The 22,631-nt window shown below is 41.0% G+C and overlaps 5 protein-coding genes across 5 annotated transcripts; 3 read left to right on the top strand and 2 right to left on the bottom strand.

Annotated features, from left to right (window-relative positions):
• On the bottom strand, window positions 1-3,732 carry LOC131690558 (ATP-dependent RNA helicase Ddx1-like). The gene is made up of 3 exons (XM_058976434.1): window positions 3,612-3,732; window positions 1,795-3,495; window positions 1-1,733 (listed from the first exon to the last, which is right to left on the bottom strand). The coding sequence occupies exons 1-3, from the start codon at window positions 3,625-3,627 to the stop codon at window positions 241-243; spliced, it is 3,210 nt and encodes a 1,069-aa protein (XP_058832417.1). The 5' UTR covers window positions 3,628-3,732; the 3' UTR covers window positions 1-240.
• A 1,267-nt stretch (window positions 3,733-4,999) lies between these two features.
• On the top strand, window positions 5,000-7,477 carry LOC131690638 (ATP-dependent RNA helicase Ddx1). Its single transcript, XM_058976558.1, has 3 exons — window positions 5,000-5,139; window positions 5,207-6,910; window positions 6,979-7,477. Exons 1-3 carry the CDS (start codon window positions 5,124-5,126, stop codon window positions 7,464-7,466), a joined length of 2,208 nt encoding a protein of 735 aa, XP_058832541.1. The 5' UTR covers window positions 5,000-5,123; the 3' UTR covers window positions 7,467-7,477.
• A 256-nt stretch (window positions 7,478-7,733) lies between these two features.
• LOC131690633 (RNA-binding motif protein, X-linked 2) lies at window positions 7,734-8,360 on the bottom strand. The gene is made up of 2 exons (XM_058976555.1): window positions 8,202-8,360; window positions 7,734-8,147 (listed from the first exon to the last, which is right to left on the bottom strand). The coding sequence occupies exons 1-2, from the start codon at window positions 8,213-8,215 to the stop codon at window positions 7,745-7,747; spliced, it is 417 nt and encodes a 138-aa protein (XP_058832538.1). The 5' UTR covers window positions 8,216-8,360; the 3' UTR covers window positions 7,734-7,744.
• A 5,664-nt stretch (window positions 8,361-14,024) lies between these two features.
• Window positions 14,025-14,950, top strand: LOC131689524 (V-type proton ATPase subunit F). Its single transcript, XM_058974667.1, has 5 exons — window positions 14,025-14,111; window positions 14,176-14,246; window positions 14,388-14,469; window positions 14,541-14,746; window positions 14,816-14,950. The coding sequence occupies exons 2-5, from the start codon at window positions 14,193-14,195 to the stop codon at window positions 14,855-14,857; spliced, it is 384 nt and encodes a 127-aa protein (XP_058830650.1). The 5' UTR covers window positions 14,025-14,111; window positions 14,176-14,192; the 3' UTR covers window positions 14,858-14,950.
• A 6,285-nt stretch (window positions 14,951-21,235) lies between these two features.
• On the top strand, window positions 21,236-22,631 carry LOC131690371 (odorant receptor 94b-like). The gene is made up of 5 exons (XM_058976085.1): window positions 21,236-21,645; window positions 21,705-22,064; window positions 22,118-22,217; window positions 22,271-22,519; window positions 22,578-22,631. Exons 1-5 carry the CDS (start codon window positions 21,236-21,238, stop codon window positions 22,629-22,631), a joined length of 1,173 nt encoding a protein of 390 aa, XP_058832068.1.

Consider the following 22,631-nt stretch of genomic DNA (forward strand, 5'->3'; position numbering starts at 1 on the left):
CATATTTTATAATAAAAATATATTGGATTCAAAGCTCCTAAAATGAAAGAAATTGTCTAAGGTCCTACTGCAAATTCGCGTTATAACATAGGACTGTCAAACGATATTAATACCAACGCGATCAAATAAAAATTAATTTGACCGAAATAGAACTTTAATATATACACATTGCTGTCGAAACAACATTCTTATATCAATTATCAAATCAGAGAATCCATTTCTGTTCGCTCCTCCGAATGCTTACTTCTTGATAGATTTTCTAGAAGCGTGCTGGTCGTTCTTAGTTAAGTTCTTTAGCTTAACTTTCAGGCCGTAGCTAAAATTAATCCAAAACTTCCTTCGCTTTAGTTTCTCCCAAGAGATGGCGTCAATTTCAAAGACAAGGGCGGCCATAGTTCCAGTGTTCCTTCGTTGTAATGTTCTCCATCCAGAGGTCGATAACTTATTTTGAGCCTCTATCATCCCGAGGATGAATTCAGTCGTCTCTTCAGCACTTTTCTTGAAATATCCAAGCGCCTTGAACTTTTTCGGGGATCCCGAATCCCTTTCAGTGATGCAGTCCACTGTATTCCAGTAGGCTTGTCCCTCAAGCCATTTGGCAGTTCCTTCACCCGCACAGTAGAAAACCATACAGCCTGACGTAAGGGTGGCGTACTGTGTGAAGACGGGTTTGACATTGTTGCTAGCTCTTTGCTCCACCAACAGTGCCAATACTCTTTTCCGGATCTGGCTGGCTTCCTCCGTACTCAGTTGTCTATTAGGATAGCTCTTGGGAATGATCTTTACTATAACACCACGAACCTTCGAATTATCGCCAGGGTCTGATTGATTGTGGATACTTTGCATAGGTTTTGCAACTCCATTCTTGACCTTTTGTTTCTTCTGGGGCGTTTGAGAACGATCAGAGGTAGCTGAACGATTGAGTGTACTAGTTGTTACTCTTTCAGCTGGTTTATTTTTAGGTGGCTCTTTGACTTTCTCGTTTAGCTCTTGAAAACGATCAGAGGTAGCTGAACGATTGAGTGTACTAGTTGTTACTCTTTCAGCTGGTTTATTTTTAGGTGGCTCTTTGACTTTCTCGTTTAGCTCTTGAAAACGATCAGAGGTAGCTGAACGATTGAGTGTACTAGTTGTTACTCTTTCAGCTGGTTTATTTTTAGGTGGCTCTTTGACTTTCTCGTTTAGCTCTGTTGCAGAAATTCCATCAGAATTTTCCTTAACGGCCACAGTGCTAGTCTCATCATCGTTAATGAAATCAGCTGTCCCTTGAGAAGATGCCACTAAACCCCGCTTCAGGAACCAATTCTGTGCTTCCCGTTCTAGCTGAGCCAGTTTCTGCACAATCGGGGTTAGCTGTTCCACGTGGTCCTTATAATTGCTGGCGGTGTTCAGTTGCTTCTCACCGTACGTGACCTTTCCGTCAAACTCATTCATCGGTACTTTGAGGTCCTTATCAATTTGTTGAAGGGTCACTTTTAGATGCTCTTCGATTTCTACCAGGTACATTTTTTCATCGTACCACATACAGCAACCTTTCACATTGGTGAGGTTCGTATTCCAGCAGTTTTTGCCACGCGAAGAACACCACGGCCCGTGGTACCACACTTTTTCCGGAACAGTAGCTGCAAGGGAAATAGCCAAACCCATACGTTCGGCGCGTCCTACTCGACCGATTCGATGTACATACATGCTCTTCTCGTCCGGTAGGGTTACGTTGATGAGGAAGGGTAGACCTTATCGAAAAGAAACACTTGATCAGCAATTGTTTATATTAAAATTAAAAGTATAACTTACCAGAGATATCCAGACCGCGGGCGGCTACATCAGTACAAATCAGAAACTTGACTTGTTTGTTCTTGAACTTTTCCAGATTTCCTTTACGCTCTTGTGGTCTTCGGTCTCCGTGCAAACAAACGCAGGAGTACTTTACTGGATCGATCTGACGCAAGTAGCGTTCCATATTATCGCAATCCAACTTTGTGCGACAGAAAATGAGAGCCCGATCCATGTTATGCTCGTTGATAGCATTGACCGTGTACTCCCCTTTAAGTATCTTGACCGCTTCCGATAGGGTCTCCGCAGTATTGGATCCAGGGCGTACGTTATCCTTGGCATGCACTCCATCGGTTGTGATGTGCTTGCGTTGTGCCCACCAGCTGGTGTCCTTCTGCGGATCAACGTAACAAACGACGTGATGAACCGTTTCCGGAACGGCATCCTCCCCTCTCAGATCGATCCACGTAGGAAAATGCATCAATTTTTCGGCTAACTTTTTAACCTCGAAAGAGTGAAGTGTTGCACTGCACACGACCATTTGCAACCGACATCCATCCGCGTTAATTTTGGGAATTTGCTTATGCAGTCGTTCGATCAATTCGGTGTATCCATTATTGAGCAGTCCATCGGCTTCATCCAGAACAAAAAATCGACAGCTGCTTAATAGAACATACCCGTTATTGATCAAATCTTCCAGGCGACCTGGTGTGGCCACTATAATGTCGACACCGCTCTGCAAGGTTTCTAACTGATCTTGGATCCTTACGCCTCCGATTAGAAGCAGTTCCCTAACATTGGGATCCTTCAAGTGCTTCTTAAACTTTTGAATCTGGTCGAAGGTTTGCTCGGCCAACTCCCGCGAAGGTTCGATTATGAGCGCCTGGGGGGCATTCGGTTTTGGTTGATCTTCTGTAGCAGCTGCACTACCAGTATTTGGATTTAATGCTAGGTGATCATGGGACACATTGCAAACTGCAATAAATCCCTCAGGAACCGGATACTTAAAGTCTGTTTCACCAAAGTTAAAAGCCATTTCGGAGTTCTTCACAACTACAGCTGGGAAAAATTTGGCATTTCGCAGGTTACTATCGGTGATTCTAAATGCCAGACCCAGGGCTTTCCCATTTTTAGTATAACTAATCTCTCCCTTGTCCAAATCCAACAGACATCCAATCACATCCATTTTCCCAAACGCATCCCCGTAGCTATCAAACTGCTGGCAGTTGGACTTCTTACCGGTCCCTCCAAATCCAAAACCAAACTTATCCGTTCCCAAAGCCAAATTGGCCTTCTCTGTGGACCAACCAACTCGACAGAGTCCGTCATCGGCCACCGTTGCCTCATAGTAGTATTTGCCCTTGCCGCGCACACCAGTCGTACAGCGGCATCCGTGCCATTCTTTAAACTCCCGCGACTGACACCGCAGACCGTCCGGAGTGACAGCCATTGCATTATCTCGATCCGTGTAAGAAAGTGTCCATGGTTTCACCTTGTGTCCGATTGTACCTGCCTTGCCATCCCGGACGTCACGCAATCTTTCCCACACAATCTGCAAAATTGGTAAGCAGAAAGCACCAGTCTTGCCACTGCCGGTCTCGGCTGCCATCAGCACATCGCCGCCGCCGAGAATCAAAGGAATCGCTTCCGCTTGTACGTCCGTCGGTAGCATCCATTCCATTTCGTCGATTGCCTGGCTGATCTCCGGCATAACGCCGAACTCTGTGAAATCGAAAAGATAGGTTTTAATTTTCTCCGCCAAACACAATTTTCCCGTTTTGTTTATTGAAGGGTGTAACTTTCTTGGCGTAAGCTACAGTGCGATTAATAAATTATACCTTCAAATGCTGCCATAATACGAAATTTAATTAGCACAATCGCAGAAATTTAATGTTTTTTGGCGTTGCCTGAACGCATCCAAACACCAAACCCAAACACTGCGTGCTATGAAGCAATAATGTACGCTGTGTTACTATGAACCAGTACACGCTGCGTTACATAGCGGTACTTTCCGAGCCCCCGCTCGACCGGAATGACATTTGCTGCGCTCTCTTTGTTTACTTGGCTGATCAGCTGTTCTTTAGAAAGCCTGTGAACACCTGATCAGCCAAGTAAACAAAGTGCGCACCAAATGTCATTCCCGTCGATTAGGGGCTCGGAAAGTACCGCTATGTAACGCACCGTGTACTGGTTCATTCCGGAACCCGCGGGAATCAACCAAGCAGAGATGCCAGATTTGAAGATTTGTCTTCATTTTGAAGATATTTGAAATGTTGTGAAGACGAGTATTTATTTTGAAGACATTTATTCGGATGTTTGACTGACTGCTGGCAGAATTCTGGCTCAAAATAAATAACCGATTAAGAATCCTAGCAGTTGAAGACAAATGCAGACACTTTTTTTTATAAAATGTGAAGATATTTGAGAAAGACACCTGGTTTCCTGCAACCAAGATACGCTGTGTTACAAGCGTTACTTTCCGAGCCTCAGCTCGACTTGAATAAAATTTGGTGCGCTTTTTGTTTACTTGGTAGGTCAGCTGTTCTTTAGAAAACCTGTGATCAGCCAAGTAAACAAAGAGCGTACCAAATGTCATTCAGGTCGAATAGGGGCTCGGAAAGTACCGTTATGTAACGCAGCGTGTACTGTTCATGAAGCAGTACACGCTGTGTTACGTAGCGGTACTTTCCGAGATCCTGCTGGACCGGAATTACATTTGCTGCGCTCTTTGTTTACTGTTGGTGATCAGCTGTTCACAGGCTTTCTAAAGAACAGCTGATCAGCCAAGTAAACAAAGAGCGCACCAAATGTCATTCCTGTCAAGCTAAGGCTCGGAAAGTACCGCTATGTAACACAACGTATTTTTGCTTGATAACATGAGGCAGCCCAGTAAAGTTCAATTGGAAATGAGCCGGAATTCTGCCAGGTTCTAACTCATATTCCGGCTAATTCTTACTAGGATCGGTTATGTCACGGAATACGAAATAAAACCACTCCTAAGAACGGTTGGTTTCGAAATCATCCAATGAAGGACGTTCGTTGGACGACCGTTCAACAAACGTCCATCGTTGGACGTTCGTTGAACGAATTTGAAACAATTTTTTGGGCTTCTTAGTGGGCAGCCAGAATTCCGACTCATTTCCGGTTGCACACTTTACTTTTCATTCCGGTCGAACTATGGTTGAGAAGAAAGTAACACAGCATGTTTTGCCTCATAGGGATTGACGTTTTTTACATCAATATACATTAATAAGGCCGCTTGTGGCATCGATTTTTGTTTTTCGGTCCTATAGGTATTTCGCATAATTGCTAAATTTAGTGGAATTTCAGAAAATTAAACTACTTTTGAAATGACAGCATTTGAAGGTAAAATCGGAATATGTTTGTTAAAATAAATTCACTAAAAGTGGTTTTGTTTTTCTTCATTTCACAGAGTTCGGCGTTATGCCGGAGATCGGAAAGGCAATCGATGAAATGGAGTGGATGCTACCGACGGATGTACAAGCGGAAGCGATTCCCTTGATTCTCGGTGGCGGCGATGTGCTGATGGCAGCCGAGACGGGTAGCGGTAAGACCGGCGCTTTCTGCTTGCCCATTTTGCAAATTGTGTGGGAGAGATTGCGTGACATCCGGGAAGGCAAGGCAGGGAAAGCCATCGGACACAGGGCGAAACCGTGGACACTTTCCTACACGGATCGGGGTAATGCGATGGCTGTCACTCCGGACGGACTGCGGTGTCAGTCGCGGGAATTTAAGGAGTGGCACGGATGCCGTTGTACAACTGGAGTGCGCGGAAAGGGTAAGTATTATTACGAGGCAACGGTAACCGATGAAGGCCTCTGCCGAGTTGGTTGGTCTACGGAGCATGCTAATTTGGATCTGGGAACGGATAAGTTTGGTTTTGGATTTGGAGGGACTGGTAAGAAGTCCAACTGCAAGCAGTTTGATAGCTACGGGGATGCATTTGGAAAAATGGATGTGATTGGATGTCTGTTGGATTTGGACAAGGGAGAGATTAGTTATTCTAAGAACGGTGTTATGCTGGGGTTGGCTTTTAAAATCACCGACAGTAACCTACGAAAGGCTAACTTTTTCCCGGCTGTAGTTCTGAAGAACGCCGAAATGGCGTTCAACTTCGGTGAAACCGACTTTAAGTATCCAATTCCTGAAGGATTTACAGCGGTTTGCAAAGTGCCCCATGATCACCTAACGTTGAATCCTAATACTGGTAGTTCATCTAATGCAGAAGATAAACCAAAACCGAATGCTCCTCAGGCGCTCGTAATTGAACCTTCACGCGAATTGGCTGAACAAACCTTTAATCAGATCCAAAAGTTTAAGAAACATTTGAAGGATCCTGAGGTTAGAGAACTGCTTCTTATCGGAGGAGTTAAAATCAAAGATCAAATAGATGTCCTGCAGAGTGGCGTCGACATTATAGTAGCCACACCCGGTCGCCTGGAAGATTTAATCAGCAACGGTTATGTTCTGCTAAGCAGCTGTCGTTTTTTCGTCCTGGATGAAGCAGATGGTCTTCTCAAGCAAGGTTACACCGAGCTGATCGAACGTCTGCATAAACAAATCCCTAAAATTAACGCTGATGGATGTCGATTGCAAATGGTCGTGTGTAGTGCCACACTTCACTCTTTCGAAGTTAAAAAATTAGCGGAAAAAATGATGCATTTTCCTACGTGGGTCGATCTAAAAGGAGAGGACGCCGTTCCGGAAACAGTTCATCACGTCGTTTGTTACGTTGATCCCCAAAAGGACACCAGCTGGCAGTCGCTACGCTCGCACGTTAAAACTGATGGTGTCCATACTAATGATAATGTTCGACCTGGATCCAATACTGCCGAAACCCTATCGGAAGCTGTCAAGATGCTTAAAGGCGAGTACACTATTAATGCTATCAACGAACATAACATGGATCGAGCTATCATTTTCTGTCGCACCAAGTTGGATTGCGATAATATGGAACGCTACCTGCGTCAGGTCGGAGGAATGAAGTATTCCTGCGTTTGTTTGCATGGAGACCGTAGGCCGCAGGAGCGCAAAGAAAATCTGGATAAATTCAAGAACAAACAAGTCAAGTTTCTGATTTGTACTGATGTGGCCGCACGCGGTCTCGACGTCTCTGGTAAGTTATCCTTCTGTGCTCGTTTAATTTGCTATATAGTTATACAAGCAATTGTTTTCTTTAATAAGGTCTACCCTTCATCATTAATGTAACGCTACCGGACGAGAAGAGTAACTACGTACACAGAATCGGTCGAGTAGGTCGCGCCGAACGTATGGGTCTCGCTATTTCACTCATATCCACCGTTCCGGAGAAAGTCTGGTACCACGGACAGTGGTGTTCGTCGCGTGGCAAAAACTGCTGGAATACAAACCTAACCGATGTGAAAGGTTGTTGCATGTGGTACGACGAAAAAATGTACCTGGCAGAAATCGAAGACCACCTGAATGTGACCATTCAAATAATTGATAAGAACCTGAAGGTACCGATGAATGAGTTCGACGGAAAGGTCACGTACGGTGAGAAGCGACTGAACACTGGCAGCGGTTATAAGGACCACGTGGAACAGCTAACTCCGGTTGTGAAAGAACTAACTAAGCTAGAACGGGAGGCGCAGAACCTGTTTCTGAAGCGGGGTTTGAATGCTCAGCAACGTTTGCAAAATAAAGTTTGCTAATAAATAATCTACACTATCGCCAAAACCTTCAAAAATTACTTGCTTCTAAAGTATTGAACTTTGCAGAGCAATTTTTTGTAATGTTGGCTTAATCAGAAATAAAATTGAATATTCCCATGAATCTCATAGACTTGTTTCAAATTTAAAGAAGTTCTATTTGGTACACGATTTACAATACTTGTTCATATCCTAAGCCTAAATTTATGAAAAGATTCAGAATTTCAGGTCATCTAAGATTATAAACATTTCGAGACGATTTCGTTGGAATATTTAGTGATTTAGCTATACTTCGGCGCACATCCCTCCATATATAATCTTCGGGTCTCCTCGTCCGCCTTATCGTCTTTCGGAGGTTTATAATCTGCTACATGATCCACCCGCAACGTTCTTCCCAGGAGCTTGATTCCGTTCATGTTGTCCACAGTCAGAATCGTCGAACGTTGATCTTCGAAGCAGATGAAACTGAATCCTTTCGATTTACCCGTTTTCTTATCCCGTATATGATTGATGTTGACTATTTCGCCATACTGCGAGAACACTGCTAGTAAGTCTCCCTCGGTTAGGTCAGATGGTAAGCCACCAACGAAAATCCAAGCGCTGTTCTTGTACTGATCATGCCAGGAGTTTTTACCACCAAACTTCAAATCTTGATCGCTCAATTTGAGCACGTTTTTCATGTTTCTAAAAAAACAAAAAGTTATAACCATTTTAATAGATCAAATGATTTGTACTCACGTCATCGGATTCATTGTGAACCAAAACCTGAACTTTGTTTACTGTGCTAGCATCAACAAATCACAAAAATAATTAATTTCAATTCATTTAATTATTAAACGAAATTGTTGCGGCGCTGTGAGTCAACCCTGGCTTGAGTCTGTCACATTTGGATAACAAAACAAAGCAAAATTAATGGCGTTTTCGTTTTTTCTTGGTGCTACACCGGTGTAGTGCAAAGAAAGAGATAGACTGATTACACCCAAGTTTGAATGAGTGTAGCACCGACTACACCGGTGTAGTGCACTGTCAAAAACGAATATGCCATAAGTAAAAGTAAAAATCATTTAGCAAAACACACTGTTACATAGCGTTATATAGGATTTTCCAAAGAACAACCCACTGAGACGTCCAAAAAATTGTTTCAAAATCGTTCAACACGGGTCCAACGATGGACGTTCGTTGAACGGTTATTTGGACGTTGTCCAAATTGGTCCAACGAACGTCCTTCATTGGACGATTTTGAAACCAACCGTTCTTAGAGGGAACAGACGCAGCAACCCGCTTCCCACTGAGACGTCCAAAAAATTGTTTCAAAATCGTTCAACACGGGTCCAACGATGGGCGTTTGTTGAACGGTTATTTGGATGTTGTCCAAATTGGTCCAACGAATGTCCTTCATTGGACGATTTTGAAACCAACCGTTCTTAGAGGGTTGGAAGAAAAACGGGCAGCCAGTAAAAATCCGTCAGGATTCCGGCAGCTGTCAAAATTATCAAAATGGCGCTGCCAGAAATCAGCTATACTCCTTCCAGTTATGGCAGGCAGATTCGCCTCACCGGTTCTGTTTTGTTTATCGTTGTTTTATTTTCGCCACATTTACATTTTTCCAAGAAGGATAGTTTTGGCAGATGAAAAAATAGGAAGAAATAAAGATTTTGGTTTCAAACATGGTAAGTAATATGGATTTCATGTCCCCAGACATGGTTTTATTATAAATTTACATAAAATTTAAAAAAAAATTAAGAAAAATACAAGCAAAACCTGAAACGGTACAAAACCGGTCCTGCCGGTGCGCGCCTGGCAGAAATCCGGCAGAAAAAACCGTTAATAACCGTAAGGCGAAAAATTCTGCCAGAAACGGTTGTTGCATTTGAGCCGGCCGGCTGGGCAGCGCTCTGCCAGCCAGACCCCCAGAAATTCTGCCAGACTTTTTATTTCGCTGCCGGCTATCTGGGGGGAAATCTGCAAAATGTAAACGAATCGCAAATTTCACTAAAAAAGAGACGCAGGGTAGGCGTCGGCTCGTCCGAGCTGTCAGTAGCCATCACCAAACCAGCAACCGCCGAACAATCTTAAAAGTTGGAAACAGTATCGTTTCTAGTAAGCTTTTGTACGGAATTGAGTTGACCTGTCGTGCAAGCCTATCGTTAGTACAGATCCTAGCTCCCGTCTGTCGTATCTTCCCGATTCCATTTTAAAATCCTGTAGTCGTGGCTGTCGCAGACCGTGTTCAACGGCCAGTATTTCTCGTAACACCCAGGGATGCCATTATGCCAGATTGATCTGGAATAGCCAGAAGTTTTGGCAGCTTCCAGACAAAAAGACAAATCTCTCATTCTGCCAGATTTTTAAGTTTTAGAAGCTGCTACATACACATTTTGGAAATTCGGTTAATAATGTCCTAAATTTTACAAAAATCGATTGATGAAAACTAAAATGTATGCCAAATTTAGATGACTTTGAGGTTGCTGTCAAGTGCCAGATTTTGCCAGATATTTTTAGTTGAATTGCCAGATTTTCTTTGAAAAATAGTGGCAACCCTATGCCTACACTGAAAAAAATCCAAACGTTAATTCTATTTGCTTCAAACCGCTTAAAATTCATATGAAGAAGAAATGCTATTGTTATCTCGCGCACACATATCTTCTATGTGTCAACTGTATAAACTATGTATGAACACACATAAGTTATATGTGCATATTGTTATAGAATGGGGTTTTATGTGCCCAATAGTTATGAAATGTGAATGTAAGATTAATATTTCTTGTAAATACACACATTAGGTTTATGTGCCAGCAAATAGTGTCTATATGCCTCCGTTAATTGCAAAAATCTATGTGTAAAATCAATAGGCATAACGTTTACTTTTTTTTGAGTGTACTCTTCTGAGTGCTAAAGAACATTCATGCTCACACACTAAAAATCTAATTTCTCTATATAGTTCTCGCAACTCTAACATATACTCCCACAGAGTTTTTGCACAGCAGTCCCATGCAATAGTACGCTGCCACTCAGCCAGTCTCGCACACACACACCAATCTTGTTTTTCTATCCAACTGTTGTCTCTCTCATTCCTAAGGTTTCTCGACTGTCGTATCAAGCGACAGTGCGTTCAGGTTCATACACTGCCAAATGTACATTCGTAGCATTATGTCAGATTCATTTATGCTGTGTAATAAAGTAGGGACGTCGTTGGTAGTGATGTCTATTTTTTAGCCACGCAAATAATGAAATAATGTTTTGCCTTCTTCTTGTGTTTCGTTCTCTTCCTATCTTATCCGCTACACCGTCTACAACGATATTACGCGAAACGCAGCCGGTATACTTCCTAGCTCTTTAATTCTATCTGCTTGTGCTGAATCTGGGATTCTACCATTCGATGCCGTGGTTGAAAGGATAAACGGCTGACAAGCTTCCTTGAAAGCAGCATAAACAATTCAAACTCGAGCCAAGACCTGCAGGTCATGGTCAACAATATTTTTCAAAATAAACACCGAAAGACAACTTCCTGTCACAGAATCTTTGCACCGCATAATAGACAGGATGTGGAATGAGAAAATACCAAAAATCTACTGGAAAATCAAAAAAGCATGCAGGGCAGGTGATAAATTAGTTAATGGAGAGGCGTTTCGAGTTCCTCTCATTAGAATCCGACACTAACTAAGAGAGTTTTAATTTTTACTTGGTGCTACACCGGTGTAGTGCAAAAAAGAGACAGACTGATTACACCCAAGTTTAAATGAGTGTAGCACCGTGATTTCCCGTAAGAAAGAAGTTCTGATTTAAAGTGATGATCCGTTTGTCTTAGCAGGCTAATACAATATGCACTATGCTATATTTCGCCTTGGCGCATAAAGGACACGAAAGCTATAACTAGTTATAACTCAGTTATTGTAGAGGCGTTTCGAGCTCCTCTCATCAGAATCCGAAACTAACTTAGTTAACGGACTAACGCCAGATTGACGCTATGTCCAAAAAACGAAAACACTATTTGTGATTCTGAGCAAACGTGATGTCCCGTAAGAAAAGTTCCGATTTAAATTGATGAGAATGAATGCTCCGAAACTTGGTTTGTCTGAGCAGGCCAATGCAATATGTAGTATGCTATATTTCTCCTTGGTGGAGAAAAATGTTGGGAAAAAAGACAGGTGATAACTCAAAAAGAGTGCAGGCAATTTTTGGAGAACACATGGACAGTTCATACAAGGATTATATACATATATATATATATATATATATATATATATATATATATATATATATATATATATATATATATATATATATATATATATATATATATATATATATATATATATATATATATATATATATATATATATATATATATATATATATATATATATATATATATATATATATATATATATATATATATATATATATATATATATATATATATATATATATATATATATATATATATATATATATATATATATATATATATATATATATATATATATATATATATATATATATATATATATATATATATATATATATATATATATATATATATACAGATGGATCTCGAGCGACTAGTGCAGTAGGTGTACGAGTTCAACCCCATCGGAGAGTCGATACCGCTCTGCTAGATTTCTGTAAGTCTTGGTTTGGCAGCCCTGTCAGATTTCTGCGCGTATCCTATCGGGTTAGTTGAGCTAGGGCGAACTCGGTTTCGCTCGCGTTTTCTGGCAAATTTTGACAGGAAACGAGCAAAACCCTGGCATAACTCGGACATAAACTGTGCAAAGATTCTGGCGATTCCTACCTGGTAGAATTTAGCGCGAATCGAGCAACACATCTGACAAAGATGTGGCAGGAAGCGTGCAGAGATCTTGGCCGTACATTTCTGACTGGATTCTGGATAAAAGTGAGCGGCATCGGTTGGTTTAACCGCTTCTGTCAGAAACGGTTGTTGCATTTGAGCGAATTCGTTGCCAGGATTCTCGCACAAATCGCGCAAAATGCTCGCAGAAACTCTGCCAGCATCAATTTCGCTTTGCTCAACTTTTGCTAACTTTATGCTTGCCACGGTGACTGGGAAACTTGGGGGCTAGTATGGTTCCACTAGACAACCAAACAGCAATATTTACGGATTGCGCCAGAGCCCACGACGCTCTTGAAAGTGGAATAAAGAAGCACCCTTCGATACAGTCTCTGGAATTTTATCGCAACATCACATTCTGCTGGATTCCTGCACGCAGTGAAATCCCCGGAAATGAAGAGGCCGGACGTTCTCGCTAGTCTGGGAAGAAAAGGGATGAGCTAAAGACATTCCCGGACCAGACATCCGTTACTTCATCAACAGAACCATCTCGGGTACTTGGCAAACTAAATTGGTGGGATGCCGTCAGCTATATTTACACGGAAAATAAAAGGCAAAACCGAAAAATGGAATGACCGGAAAAAACGAAGAGAACAACAGATATTGAGCGGGCTACGCGTTGGTCATTCTTGTATCACACACAGACATTACACGGAAACATCCGATCCCCTAGAATGTGAATCGTGTCTGGTCCGCCTGACGGTACACCGCATCCAGATCACCTGCCCCATATACGACGGACTTCGAAGAACATGTGGCCCTCCTCTCGTATGAAACGAGAGATGTTGAGTAACGACGGAGTCTGAGAAACAACTTTAATCTGTTATTTGAAGGAAACACACTTATTCGACAGAATATATATTAAAAAATGTTAATTCCAATGAGTAATTTAAAATTAGGTAAAATGGTCGGTGTTAAGTCAGACCGGACTAAGTGACAATATATTGATTTCGAGAAAAACGAGTTTAAAGTATATTGCCCTAATTCCATTTTTTGATGTTTTGCGACTTAGTCCGGTCTGACCTAACACCGACCAAATGTATTGTAAAAAGACATTTTATTCAACGGAGGAAAATGACCCTAAGGGTTAAATCCTCATTAATAAACTACATCTAACATCTATCTAACCGAACACTTACATAACGCAACAATTGGTTATGAAGAATTTTGATAGCGATTTTATCACAAATTATCACAAATAAATTATTATGACCTAACAGATTATAAAAGGGCCTAACCAGAAAAATATTCATTTTAGATGGATTGTAGAGTTACTATAACAAACTCGATGAATTCAAAATCAAAACTACAACTGCTCTAAGAAAAAAAATTCAATAATTTACAAAACCAAACTTGTTTTACGATGTTCAATGGAGCCTATCTGACCAACAAGTTAGATTTTACTTAATTTTTCTAACTTTCGGTGTAATATCAGACCGGAAAAGTATTTTTGTGTGAAGTATACAAGTAGAAGCAATATGCGCAATCAAACGAAATAAAATAGTGTCAATTTTGTAAATAGAATTATAATGAATTTTACCATACCATTTCTTTTGCAATTTTCTCAATGTTTACGTCTTGCAGATAAGCCCTTTTCAAATATTTGGCTGGAGATGTTATTTCGAGATTTCGACCGATAACTGGGGCTACGTTACATCGTATTTTACTTCATATTTAGTTCGACATTACTAGCGTTACGCTCGAAAACCGTCAAATTTCATGTAACCAGCAAAAGTCAGATGGTTACTTCTTGATCAGGTGACGATATTTTCTCAACTCTACCATACATCTCTCAGGTGAAACTACGATTCTTGCAGATTAATTTCCGTAAATATTCCAATTTTTTTCACAAATCGTTAGAATACCAAAGCTTCACGATGGCTTTACTGTCCGCCATCAAAGGAAAACTAATTTCGGTTATCGGTGATGAGGTAAGGATAAAAGAATGTTGCATCGTTTTGACGAAAACAATACATTTTGAGATTTTCCTCTTGATAGTAAACTTCTCAAAATCACAGTATTGATACAATAAAATAAATGCGACGATTCTATAGTACGTTTCTTGTTTCTAGGATACCTGCGTTGGTTTTCTTTTGGGAGGAATAGGAGAAATCAATAAAAATCGTCACCCCAATTTTATGGTAGTCGATAAGAGTAAGTAGTCCCTTCCTCCCCTCTGAAACTTATTCAGTATTCAAAACTAAAAAAAAATCATCGCTACCTAGACACTGCCGTCAGTGAGATCGAGGATTGTTTTAAACGCTTCCTTAAGCGGGATGATATCGACATCATTTTGATCAACCAGAACTACGCCGAGATGATTCGCCACGTGATCGATGCGCACACTTCGCCAACGCCCGCTGTACTAGAGATTCCGTCGAAGGATCACCCGTACGATGCGAGCAAGGATTCAATTCTGAGACGTGCGAAGGTAGTATTTGTTATATTTTTCCTATCATTACCAAATTATTCATTTTGAATTCTCTTCGAATTTCTCTAGGGTATGTTCAATCCAGATGATATGATCGCTAACCGTGGTTGAATACTACACTAGAGTTATCTTTTGTTATATGTATAATAATGTCAGCATGATGTTCAATTTAATAAAGTCATTCCGCATTGTGTCATGATCTTATCCTGAAAGAAAAAGTGTATTTTGTGAGAAAATCATAGTTCAAGCTAAGTCGCAGGAAAGCAAAGGCTTTTTCTATTGGAAATTCAATTCGGACAACCCGCATATCATTTGGGCACTAATCGTAATAATATCCATTACAGAGGGATGGTATTATTTCATACTGCGTAATGATAGGTGCTCTATATAATGCAATCCCCACTTAATAAATACTAAATTGGTCAATTTGGGAAATATCGGATTCTAATGCCCATACGAGGTATCAATCGTAGGGCAAAACTGACGTAATGGTGGATGGGGTAAGACTGGGATTATGGGAAAGTCGGAGTAGCGAGCCCACACGTGTTTCTAATTAACTAATCACGTTCGCTAAAGTACTTAACAATCTGCCAAGTATAAAAAAATTCAGAGGTAACCTGTGTTTATTATTACGAAAAAGCTGTATGTTTCATTTCTTAAAGTAACGTTTATCATAAGGGACCATTCATAAATTACGTAACGCTTTTAGGGGGGTACGACAAGTTGTGACATAGGGGGGAGGGGGTGTTAACTAGATCGTTACGTAACATGTTTTCATCGAAGAAAAAAATTTGTTTCTTGGAATTTGTTACGTAACAGCGGAGGGGGGATGGAAAAATTTGTGACAATTTGTTACGTAGGGGGAGGGGGAGTTAATTTTGGGCAATTTTTGCGTTACGTAATTTATGAATGGTCCCTAACGTGCAATGATGATGAAGCGGCTATTTATTAAACTTCTAATCTCAACCATGCTGTCTCAGAGCCCCCTCCTGAATAATTTGTTTATTTCGTGGGCAATAGGCAATGATAAATATCGTATAGATCGAGGATATGTGGATATTTTCACACTTCTGATTATTTCATCGAAAAAAAATTCTGTTTCATTTATAGAGATTTCCTATGACTGGGGTTGGGAATAAAACCCAAATGAGCTGCGCACAAGGCAATCAACCTACCAACTACACTACACGTTCCCTAGAATAAAATTATATCGGAAATATTGTTTTGATAAATCTTCCGAAAACGGTTCGGAAAAAGTGGAAATTTCCAGTCCATCTCGGTCAGAGCCATCAATATAATGCACCAACCGAACAATAAATTGATGAAAAGGTCTGCTACAAATTTGTTTCTATTACCATTCGGAATTAGGTACTTGAAGCGAACAGAGTGTAGTGTCCGGTTTTACCGTGTAGCACTTGCGAACGAACCCCTGTAGATCAAATGTGTGACAATGGTGATACCAACTGATAAAAACAAATTGCAAAAGTGTAAATAAACTAGCGTTCTCTTTTCCGACCGAACGTTGAACGCTTGAACGTGATAGACGTGCCTCTTCTCCGGTGAACTAAAAAGAAAAACCTCTTACTAAAATATAAAACAGAGAAATCGTAGAAGAGAGCAGGAATGAATGAAAAGAAGACCTTCAGCAGCGCCAGGAGAGGTATGGGGGTCTAGTTGTCAAAGCAAACGACGGCGTGACGTATGCTGCGCCCCTTAAAAGGGCGAGAGAGGATCCCATGCTGAAGAAGCTGGGGGAGAAAGCAGTAAGAACCAGGCGCACTCAAAAAGATGAGATGCTGTTCGCGGTGGGAGGAGAAGCGAACGTGAGTGCTTTAGTTCACGAAGCAGTGGTCAAGTGCAGGAATTTGGACGAGCTCACAACGGAAGACGGAGTGAGGAGCGCGCTTATACAACAATGTAACCTTGAGAAAGAGCAAATGTCAATCAGGTTGGGGCACACAGACAGCAGCGATACGCTTATTGCATCCTCAACAGACTGACGAATAACGCTGAAAGTGAGAAAGGATTATTGCAGAGGCAGTTCGCCCAAGCAACCAGAAGTTCGGATAATACTTAAAAAGCACACTTTAAAGTTCACATAAAGTTCTTAGCGAACTTTCAAGCTGCTTAAGCTTCAATGGAACTTGAAAGCTGCTTAAGCCGCTATTAGTACACAAAACGTATCGCAAAATTACTTAAACGGGAAGCTTATGCAGCTCCCTTATACTCACTTTTGGTTGCTTGGGCGGACTCTGAAAAGGGATCTGGACAATGGACGCCACAGTCATCGCGAGCGCGGAGAAAGCATTAAAGCAATAGAGAAGGTGTGATCGCTACTACGCCGTGGTTACGATCGACGTGAAGAACGCGTTCAACAGCGCCAGCTGGGTGGCTATTGACGTACCGCTGAACAGAATGGGGGGGGGGCTCAGGGTTCCATACTCGGGACAACGCTCTGCAATATAATGTACAACAGAATTTTAACACTGCAACTGTTTAGGAGAGTCGAGATTGTCGACTTTGCAGGTGACGTTCTGACTGACCGGCGAGAGCAAGTGGAGATGTTGACGGCAGAGACAATAGACATCGTGGAAACCTGGATGGCTGATGTCAAATTGCGACTAGGTCACCACAAGACGGAAGAAGTGTTGGTCAGCAACCGAAAAAAAATCCAACGTATGGTGATCAGCGTCGGCGGACACTCAATTCCATTGTGCACTGAAGTACCTGGATGTGATAGTGGACGTTCGATTAAATTATAACACCCATGATATGATCCTTGCTAACTAACGTATTGGCAAAGATCATGTTGAACATCTGAGAGCAAAATGCAGCACAAGACGTCTCCTGGCGGGTGCTTCATCCTCTGAGGTGCCTTAGACATGGCGTACTGGCCTGGGCTGCTGTAGCGAGCGCGTATAGAACGACATCGTCGGAGGCGGTATGCTTAAGGTTGCACAGAGAATGCGCAAAATTCGCAAACGAAAAAAGCAGTTTTTTTCCACACCGTATGTCAGATCTTCATAAAAATCAATCAGCGTATATAGAATGTTGTTACAGTACTGCTGATTGATTTTTATGAAGATCTGACATACGGTGTGGAAAAAAACTGCTTTTTTCGTTTGCGAATTTTGCGCATTCTCTGTGCAACCAGAGACTAATTGAGACGGCGGACTCACGAGTTTTCCGTGGCTCAAGAGGTACTAACTCAGGTAGTACTAGACGGTCCCTCGAAATGTCAAACAGAAAACGCGTTGATCATCGAGGATGCTTTGTTTTACTTTGCTACGTGTTTTTATTTTTCCTGCTAGGTTATCTGTTGTTTACAAAGCAGTGAAAAAAATAATTGTAGAGCTGCTTTTTATGGAACTAACAGAGCTTTATATGAATCTAACGGTTTCCAATTACGAGTCGCCCGTCCCACAAACGATTTTCAGTTAACTTTTCCAAAACCATCCCTAAGTAAAGGTTGATGGGTTCCGAACAATTTTTGTTTTCCAAAACATTATAAAACAATATGCAAAGGTTTCATAGTTTTCAAACAACAGTAGCTTGACATTACACCCGGGAGAGAAAACAACTCAGTGGCTGAAACATTAAAGAAATAAGATCCAAAAACGAAGTTGTGTGAAATCTTACGACGCTAATCTATCTGGGCATTTATGGTGCATCTTTCGTGCACCAAAATGCCTCGGACGCTATGGTACACATTCTTTTTCGAACTTTATTTTATTAAAAACCTCTTGGGCACAACCGCACTTATAGTTTCAGCAATTTAAATGCTTACGAACTGCGTTTAGTCATGAAATCCCCGAACAATAACAAACTGGCCAGTGGTTGAAAAGCTAGAAAGTGTCGTTGCGTAAATGGAAAAACGGAGACATTTTGCATGTAAACAACAGATGCAAGCAGCTACGATCCTAGCAACTGTCAGTAAATAATACCTGCTACCAACTTTACAAGCCCGATGCAAAGGGGATCACTAGATTGGTTTGTTAAGGTTGGCAGAACTGAAGGGACCGCGGTGATACTTCTAGTACTTCTTAAGATCTAGTACACAGAGTACTACGGAATTTCGAGTGTTTCTTCGTCAGTTGGTAGTCTCTATTAGTCTCTGGTTGGTAGTCTCTATTAGTCTCTGGTGCAACCTTAATTACAAGGATGATTTCCATCTGCATCACTCTGTCTGAGGACGTGGAATGCTAGCAGCTTTAAATCGTGTATGAATTTTTCGGCTTCCAGCACGATGTAAGAATGATTGGCAACGTGGGTGACTGGGTTGGAGTTTAATACTGGAGGGTGCGACGTATATGTTCTGCTTGAGTTTGCGTTTGAAAAAAATAATTCATATTTATGCTCGTGTGTGCGTTGGATTGACGACGTTTTCGACGGGTTGTAGGTACTATAGGCACCAGGCATGCACAAGAACGGTGCTGCTCCGTGTCCTATTGCTGTGCACTGACTCATAATGTGTCAGCGTTAAATTCATTGAGCTAGTGCTTGCGCTGGTTTCCAATGAGCTAGAGTTAGCAAGTAGCCCGATCACTGAGCTAGCTCACCGAGCTTGCTCGTGCCAGCTTACCGAGCTGGCTCACGGTGCTAGCTTATCGTGCTAACTCGTTGTGCTAGCTCTTCGAATCCTACAGCTCGAGCACGAAGGTTACCTAGCACGAGCAGTGTCAGTGGTTGTTGCTTTTGGTTCCTTCAAAGCGGCCGCTCAGCTCGTGTTAAGCTCTCATGCTGTGCTTCATGCATCCCTGATAGGCACACACGTTTCATATTTTGGATATATGTGATACGTTTTTTATCGTTAAAGTATCTGACAACATGCTTCTGTAGCTATTTCAAAAGCACGGGCGGACTCAACTAGATTTGCGTCTACAAGGCGGTTAGTTGGAGATTTTGCTGGGTGGGGATACTGTGTTATGTTAGAGCAGTTTAACTTTCGTTTTGTTTTCAAAAAGTTACGAGGTAATCTATGACTATTCTTGGTAGTCAACTCAAAACTAATGCCATCTAACCAGGAGAAAGCACCGATTGGTTTTTATCACAGACTTGTATTATTTATATCGAATTCCTTAGGGCATGTTCAGCAGTGCAGTATTTTAAATGGGAGTTTCAAAGGAGTATTAGAGCGGAAAAATAACATTCCCAGCAGAGCTGACTTATTATTTCGAACAGTTTTGTTTCGAACTGTATAACAGGTAGGGTGATGAGCCTATTTGCACCATGTTTCTATTATCACCCTACCCATTTGAAGCCGTTGGTTAGAGCAGTGTCTGCCATCTTTGTTCAACGCATTGAGTCAAATGGTAGCGCAACAATAGGGGCACTCGATTCGAGTTTTCATTGTGCTCAAACACGAGAATTTTACTGTTTTCAACGCATTTGTGTTATTATATTGGTTCTTAACAACGAAGCAAAGCGGTTCATGTCAATTTTTACGCATTCCATTGATTGTAAGGCAAGAAATTACCGAATTAGTGAGGCACCTTGCTTAGTATGGTGAAAATAGGCTCATCACCCTATACGCTGCCATTCTCTTTGTTGCCTCATTTGAAACATGTTTGGAACTGTTTTGATATATATAAAGAGTATTCAGTACCTACACTCAGGTTCGATAGATAAGGGGGGTTCAGTTTTAGATTCATAATTGGCAGTGGTATAGCATAAAGTTGAAAATTTTAAAACTAGAACTCACTCCCTCAACATCTGTTTTAGCAGGTAATCTTTTTAATTTGAAATTCATGCCATATCTTGAGCGTTACTGGAGCTAAAATTATGTTTCCCCAGCTCTTTAATCTGAGTATCTCTCCTGATCTATGTATTTAAAACACAGTTCTAGTTCTAGTTCAACATTGAAACACTTATATAAAATGAAACGCTGTAGAACATGCACCAAGTTCATTGCTCTAGTTTCAAACTTCAACTGGTTTACTAACACAGTAATTTATTAAATACCTTTATTTGTTTGTCCATTAATCGATAAAGAAATACTTAACCTAAAGATTGTATACCTAAGTTCATATGAATATTAGTACATTATAGAAAATTGTATTGGAAATGAATCGATTTCCAATCCCGCACATAGGGTTAGACATTTTTCTAGCCCAACAAAAGAACCTGAACCCAGGTTAGCTGCATACAAGACAATCGATTTACCAACTACACTATGTTCCCCCTATAGTAAATGTTTCATTTTCCATAAACAGTTGTTTGTTTCAGCTTCCATAGCCTCCCATTTGCTTCTATTCGGAGAAGTAATTTTATAGTTCAGCTCCTATTGATTGCTGGATAACCTACACTGTCCAGAATAAGATTTCCTCAATTACCCGCAACCCCACTACAATCAACGCAAATGATTCAATCAAGAAACATTATCGCTGTATTCATATATTATTAAGATGTGTACTATCCTTAACATAAAATAAGAACGGCGGAAAACATTCACCCTCAATTCAATTCAGTCATCTTGGACGGGTAGAAACAATGGGACCCATTTCGAAAATCTCTAACATACTGCAAGCAACAACACCTAGCTACCAGGAAACGTTTGATGTTTTTCGCATGTTCATGGAGATTTGCGGTTTAAATTTTTTCGACGATAATTTTGCGGTAGGCTTTATAAACTTCACCAGGTTTGTGGTACCGCCGGTAAGCGGATTGTTCAGCGTAGTCGCATGCATCATTCATTTGATTCGATACATGGGGGACGTAGATTCGACCATTCTAAGCCTTGCAGCGTTTTTCTCTGCATGTGAAGTGATTGTTAAGATTTGTGGAATGGCATACAAACGTTCAAAAGGACTCAAGCTGATGTCTACCGTTCTGGACGATAGAAGCTACGAGGATGGACCTACTGAAAAAGCTGCTTTCCTCAAGTATCACACGTTGGCAAGGTATGACCGAAAAGGACTTATGGTATTTACTGGCTAACTGAAAAACTAACTTTAATCAGGACTCTGATGTACATTACGATTGTGTCTTATCCATTCACGGCGCTTATGTTACTGTCGTATCCGGCTGTTGCAAGAAAGCTGAACGAGTACATGCTTCCAGTAGGGTACTCGATTCCGTTCATCAGCCATAAGCAGCAGCCCTGGTATGCGATCAATTACTGTATCATATTCGTTCAGATGACTTGGTGTGCACTGGCTTTTGTGGGAATTGATGGTCCCTTCTATATCTACGTTTGCTACTCAACCTGTAAGCTAGAGATTCTCAAGAGCTACATTGGAAAGATCGGCGAATCCGAGAATATTAAAGAGCAACGGAATTTATTAAGAAAAATCATTAGGATTCATACCGATGTGCTGAAGTGAGCAAGTATCCCAGTATTATGTTCTGTGTTCAAAAATCAGTTATTTTCAGGTTTTCGAGAGATTGCTCCGATTTCTACCAGGAAATTTATTTAACTCAAGTTCTATTTTCAATCGCTCATATTTGCGTGTCACTTTTTCATATTCAACTGGTATTTTTTGACGATAGAGCGAAGTTCAAAAATAATATTTTTTTTTCATTTAGGTACTCATAAACAGTTCCTATGGAATGTTACTGACAAACGTGGCCAAAATGTGGATTTTCTGCTACTGTGGTGAACTAGTTGTTACCAAGTCCAACGAGGTATCAGAGGCTATGTACAACAATCAATGGTACGCACTTTGGCACAAACAGGATCTCAAGGCCGTTCAGTTTATGCTCGCCAATGCGCAACGTACTGTTGGATTTTCGATTGGAGGATTTGGCATTTTATCGTACACAACGTTCACTGAGGTAAGGGTATGTGAATTCTAAAAGTTAAGTGAACCTAACTCAACATCAAATTTGATAGATCATGAAAACTGCATACAGCTGCAATGCGTTCCTACACAATATGATGAATTAA

This window comes from Topomyia yanbarensis, chromosome 3 (assembly GCF_030247195.1).
Source record: "Topomyia yanbarensis strain Yona2022 chromosome 3, ASM3024719v1, whole genome shotgun sequence".
Lineage (NCBI taxonomy): Eukaryota > Metazoa > Arthropoda > Insecta > Diptera > Culicidae > Topomyia > Topomyia yanbarensis.

What these genes read in the sequence shown, in the direction of transcription:
- LOC131690638 (XM_058976558.1), top strand. An exon ending in ACGCGGTCTCGACGTCTCTG is followed by an intron (nt 6,911 to 6,978) that starts GTAAGTTATCCT and finishes TTCTTTAATAAG; the next exon opens with GTCTACCCTTCATCATTAAT.
- LOC131690558 (XM_058976434.1), bottom strand. An exon ending in CCGCGGTCTGGATATCTCTG is followed by an intron (nt 1,734 to 1,794) that starts GTAAGTTATACT and finishes CTTTTCGATAAG; the next exon opens with GTCTACCCTTCCTCATCAAC.
- LOC131690371 (XM_058976085.1), top strand. Translation starts at nt 21,236, where the DNA reads ATGGGACCCATTTCGAAAATCTCTAACATACTGCAAGCAACAACACCT. An exon ending in ATTCATACCGATGTGCTGAA is followed by an intron (nt 22,065 to 22,117) that starts GTGAGCAAGTAT and finishes AGTTATTTTCAG; the next exon opens with GTTTTCGAGAGATTGCTCCG. An exon ending in CGTACACAACGTTCACTGAG is followed by an intron (nt 22,520 to 22,577) that starts GTAAGGGTATGT and finishes CAAATTTGATAG; the next exon opens with ATCATGAAAACTGCATACAG.
- LOC131689524 (XM_058974667.1), top strand. Translation starts at nt 14,193, where the DNA reads ATGGCTTTACTGTCCGCCATCAAAGGAAAACTAATTTCGGTTATCGGT. An exon ending in TTTCGGTTATCGGTGATGAG is followed by an intron (nt 14,247 to 14,387) that starts GTAAGGATAAAA and finishes TCTTGTTTCTAG; the next exon opens with GATACCTGCGTTGGTTTTCT. An exon ending in TTTTATGGTAGTCGATAAGA is followed by an intron (nt 14,470 to 14,540) that starts GTAAGTAGTCCC and finishes ATCGCTACCTAG; the next exon opens with ACACTGCCGTCAGTGAGATC.